This window comes from Lactuca saligna, chromosome 7, assembly GCF_052625555.1.
Source record: "Lactuca saligna cultivar CGN05327 chromosome 7, ASM5262555v1, whole genome shotgun sequence".
Lineage (NCBI taxonomy): Eukaryota > Viridiplantae > Streptophyta > Magnoliopsida > Asterales > Asteraceae > Lactuca > Lactuca saligna.
The window spans coordinates 157,798,648-157,803,842 of record NC_136423.1 but is presented as its reverse complement, the minus strand read 5'-3'; the positions used below and the strand labels follow the sequence as shown (position 1 = coordinate 157,803,842).

Genomic DNA, 5,195 nt, shown 5'->3' with positions numbered 1-5,195 from the left:
ACTTCGAAACCTTAAAAAAATCACCATTTCTTCTACTAACACACGTGTGCATTCTACTTTGACCAACACAATCCCCCTCATCCAACGGCTGAAATCCATTTTAAAATCATCTGGTTTTCTGGATTAATCTAGAACTAATAACACCGTACCATTTCCATTTTTATAACATCAGAAAATCCGGATCAAGCAATTATAATCATTAAAAGACTCAAAAAAGATGGTTAAATTCTGAGTTTGTTTGTAAGGTTTGCATACTCACAAATGAATGCTTCTGGTTCTACTTCTCTTTCTGCTTCCATACTTTCAAGTCCTTTGTCTTCTCCAAATGTCACTGCTCTTCTAAAGATCAAGATCATTTCATGGTGAGTAATCAAATTATATTCCAAAAAATCACAACTTTATCTATTTTTTAAATTGAATTCAATCATACCCTTTTCATGTTTGTGAATCAGGAGTCAAGAAACAGGTTTACCCGCTTCAGTTTGTGTCCATGTTGCTAACAGAATCTTCAATCTTCACAAGGTAAGTTGGATAAAAAATATTCATCATAATCATAAACATAAACATGCATGATTACAAAAATTGCTCATATTTTCGCAATAAAATTACAACAAGTCAATTGTGAAATTACGAAAGAATTGTAAAATTACTTTTTATCGATAAAAGGCTGCAAAAAAAGCTTCAATCTTTTTTGCAAAATATGAACAATTTTGTAATTTTATCGCGAAAAAAAATGATTTATTTTTTTAAGGTTTTAGTGGGTCATTTGTGAGATTGCAAAAATTCACAAAATTACTTTTTACTACAAAATGCTGAGAAAAAAAATTAATTTATTTCTTTTTCTTTGTTAAATGACGAACGATTTTGCAATTTTATTGCGAAATATAACTTTTATTTTCTTTTTTAACTTTCAAAGCTTTTTGTGGTGTCTACCATTTAAAAAAAAAAATTATTCGACTAGTTAGGAAATTGGTGGTCCTCATAACAAAAAGATAATCAATTTATTAAATGTCACATCATGATTAGATAAAAAAATATTATCAAAAGTTTTATATTCTAAAATGTTTTTAACATCATTTCTCATGATCTTTTTTACAGTATCCTTTATTCTCCAAAAGCGGATACTTCAACAGAAAACTAACCGAATCAAACGAAATTAAGTTACCCGATAACTTCCCAGGTGGACCCGAGGCTTTTGAAATGATCTCACTTTTCATATATGGATCATCCACATTAGTCGACCCTTTTAATGTTGCAGCATTAAGATGTGCATCCGAATATCTAGAAATGACAGAAGAATACACTTCAGGCAACTTATGTGAACGTTTTGATATATATTTAAACCAAGTAGTATTACAAAGTTGGGAAGACACATTAATTGTCCTACAACAATGTCAAAATCTTGTCCCATGGGCTGAAGAGCTTTTGATTGTGAGTCGATGCATTGAATCTTTAGCTTTCATGGCTTGCATGGAGATTCTTGATCCAGAAAGAAGAAGAGATCAACCCGTTGTGACTTTAGAAGCTTTAAGCTTTCAAAAATGGAGTGATGAAATGGTTCAAGAGGTCTTGAGCCAAGATGTGTGGATAAAAGACCTTATCGCCCTTCCGTTTGGGTATTTCAAAAGGGTAATCGCGTCTTTAAGAAGACAAGGGATGAAAGAAAAATACGTTACACCGATTGTATTATTCTATGCGAACTCTATACTTTCTGATGAAAATGGAAGGAAAGAAGATATAGCTATGTTGCTAAAAGGGATTCTTGATTTGCTTAATATGGGTGAAAAGGGTAGTAAGGTAATTCCAATTGGGTTTTATTTCATTTTGCTATCTAAATCGTTGACACTTGATTTAGACAAGGAGTATACTCTAAAGTTACAAAATCAGATTTCTGGGGTGTTACATATGGCGCAAGTTCAAGATTTTCTTGAAACGGAAAGTGGGACAGGTGGCATTGAGATGGAGATAATAGAGAATATATTTTCGACTTATGCTTTGTTTAACATGTGTGGAAATAATAGTCCTTCACCTTATAATTTTGTTGTTGCGGAATTATGGGACTCATATCTTATTCGTGTAGCTAGTGACATGAAAATGGAGTTGAAAAGATTTATGGAGCTCATTGAAATTGTACCCATATCGTGTAGACAAAACCATGATCATCTTTATAGAGCTTTGGATATTTTTCTACAGGTAACTTTCTTTACTTTCACTTTTGGTATCATAATTTTTTTGAATTTGACCTCAAGGTGTATAGTAAAACACTATATATAAAACACTATGTTATAATATTAATTTATATCAAATTTGATGTTAAACTTCATTTTATACAATTTAGTTCAATAACATTGAATTCTATATATTTTTAGTTTGTTATTGGTATAATTGCTAACATTTGTTGCGTGTGATAATGTATTATAACTTAATTTGATATTAATTTATGATATATATATACTAAATTTAGTTTTTATGTTTCAAACTTATTTGGAATGTTAATACGTTTAAATAATTTATTACTCAATAATATTTAAATAAAACAATAATTTACATATATACAAGTAATTTAATTTGGTTATGATTGTCGAATAATATAATTTGTAATTTATTATAATAAAAAAGATCTTTGCTAAATTTATAAAAAGCTGATTAAGATAAATATATTTATAAAAAAATATATAAGTGATAAAAATATATCTTACATATTTCTTTTGGCTATTAAAATGATGTAATTGGTTAGATCATCTTGGTGCAAAAGAAAAATAGTGAATTGAGTGCACATGATCTTACCATACTATTGTCATATTTGATTTACATCTTACATGAAAATAAATATTTTTAGAAATAGATTACTTGATTTTTTTATTATTATATACAAAAATATACGTATAGATAATTTTTTTTCTTTTTCTTGATGCAGATGCATCCCGAATTGTCACAGGACGAAAAGAGTACAGTATGTAGATACCTCAACTGTCAAAAACTATCACAAGAAGTTTGTGTCGAAGCCGTCCAAAACGAATTAATGCCTCTACGGTTGATAGTCCAAGCACTTTTCATTCAACAACTAAACACACACAAAGCCTTAAAAGAATGTTCAGACTCCTTTCGATACACACACAATGGAGACTTTTCAGGAAGTCTCACAAGCTCAAGATATGCACACTCGAAAAGCCAAAATCTTGTAGAGAGTCCATGTGATTTACAAGACACGAGAAACAAACCACTAAGTTTTTTGATACAAAAAGATTTATCATCTCAACAACCCGAGTTACACAAGACAGAATATGAGTCTACAAGTTTCAGAATTCAATCACTTGAACAACAATTGATGACATTGAAAAGAACCCTTCAATTACAAAACACGTCCAAGAAAGATGGACAAGTTTCAACAAAAGGCGAGTTAGAGGGAAGAACAATGAATAAAAGGAGAACCCCAATTGGTCAAGTGACTAATTGTATAGGTACAGTGAATTTTGCTTCACAAAGGAAGTATGCTAGTAGGTTGCTTAAAGTGTTTAGAAGATTTAGTTTGTTTGGTAGAACAAAACCCAAGAGAAAACAAAGTGTAACTAGCATTCGACCAAAATCAGTGTAAAAATGTCCCTTTTTAGCAATGCAATTTGCTTCTTTTATTGATATGGCCAATATACTTTTTTTTGTTTATAGGTCAGCCATAGTATAACTTGTTTATAATTTTAGGGAAAATGACTCTTGAGGGTAATTAACTTTTGCGTTTGTACTCATTTGGTCCCTTTTCTTTTTTTTTTTTGTATTCAGTATACCATTGAACTTGTTGTTAGTGTTTACCATAGCCCTTTTGACCGGCTTTTGACCTGTGATAGCCGGTCAAAGGGTTATGGTGAACACAAACAACAAGTTCGATGGTATATTGAGTACAAAAAAAAGGAAAGGGACCAAATGAGAACAAACGCAACAGTTGGTTACCCTCCTGATTCATTTTCTCTTTACTCATTTACAACAAATCTCACATCATCTCCTACTAATATTAATGACTTTATGAGATTCATTCTTGCTTCTCTTCAAAACATAACCTACGAAAGGACAATATTCATACATGTACAACTTTGTAATACACTTGAATATTTATTAGGGGAATCTTGAATAAGTAGGCGCATTTCATGACTACATTTACATTTGCAATCAAATGATTTATCGTATCATGGATTCTAGACAAGTCTACAAACGAGTGGAATCACAAGTGCTATGATTTTTGAGTTTACTTAGCTTTAAGATCGAACTCATGGGATAAGATAAAACATCAATATGTACAATATCATGCTATTTTTGTAGACACATCACCATAATATTGTACATATTGATGTTTTATCTTATCCCATGAGTTCGATCTTAAAGCTAAGTAAACTCAAAAATCATAGCACTTGTGATTCCACTCGTTTGTAGACTTGTCTAGAATCCATGATACGATAAATCATTTGATTGGAAATGTAAATGTAGTCATCACTCCGCCTTCCTTCTGACTCCGATTATGGGTGTCATCACTTCATGATGGATGACCGGGAATCTCCGAAGTTTAGGCGAATTTCCCACCGAAGTCCCTAAAAGAATATGGGCACTTGGTGCTTTCAATAGTCTCGACCCAGTTCACTTATTTCCGAACAGAAATCTTCTGAATGAACTTCTTCGGGGTCGGAATCAACTCTTATGTTATGCACTGAAGTGGGTAGGGTTTTCTACAGGGTTCGTGCGAGAATGGAAATGTCTAAAGAATCCTAATAGATTATTAACAGTTCGCTGGATGATCCACATCGAGTCCTGCTACGATTACACAGGGTATACAAATCATATATAGCTTAGATCCGATAGGCCTTCGAATATGTGATACTACTCTAGAACCACATCCCAACGAGGAAAAGGAAATAGAGCGAAACCACACATTCTTAGCCTATGGGATCCTTATTATATATAACCTTGGAAGTATACCCTCTGTAGTTGTAGGTATATCAATGAGGATCTTTTAATTCTCACGCCAGGTTATCTATGTATCCTAAATACCCCTATGGTATTTTAATTCTTGTTTGTTTTCTCATCTTCTGAATGTCATTCTGGGATTAGTGTGAATCTTTTAGCGCTCTAAAATACTCTTATAGTATTTTAACTTTATGTTTGGCTCTAACAAATCCTAGTTGGTAAGTTTTAGACCTGTTGCACACCAC

The 5,195-nt window shown here is 32.0% G+C and overlaps 1 protein-coding gene across 1 annotated transcript; it reads left to right on the top strand.

The window, feature by feature from the left end:
- Nucleotides 1-250: 250 nt before the first annotated feature.
- LOC145005637 (Phototropic-responsive NPH3 family protein) lies at nt 251-3,645 on the top strand. The gene is made up of 4 exons (XM_078964751.1): nt 251-362; nt 453-522; nt 1,099-2,193; nt 2,918-3,645. The coding sequence occupies exons 1-4, from the start codon at nt 262-264 to the stop codon at nt 3,593-3,595; spliced, it is 1,944 nt and encodes a 647-aa protein (XP_078820877.1). The 5' UTR covers nt 251-261; the 3' UTR covers nt 3,596-3,645.
- Nucleotides 3,646-5,195: the final 1,550 nt, after the last annotated feature.

What these genes read in the sequence shown, in the direction of transcription:
- LOC145005637 (XM_078964751.1), top strand. Translation starts at nt 262, where the DNA reads ATGAATGCTTCTGGTTCTACTTCTCTTTCTGCTTCCATACTTTCAAGT. An exon ending in AAGATCAAGATCATTTCATG is followed by an intron (nt 363 to 452) that starts GTGAGTAATCAA and finishes TTTGTGAATCAG; the next exon opens with GAGTCAAGAAACAGGTTTAC. An exon ending in GAATCTTCAATCTTCACAAG is followed by an intron (nt 523 to 1,098) that starts GTAAGTTGGATA and finishes TCTTTTTTACAG; the next exon opens with TATCCTTTATTCTCCAAAAG.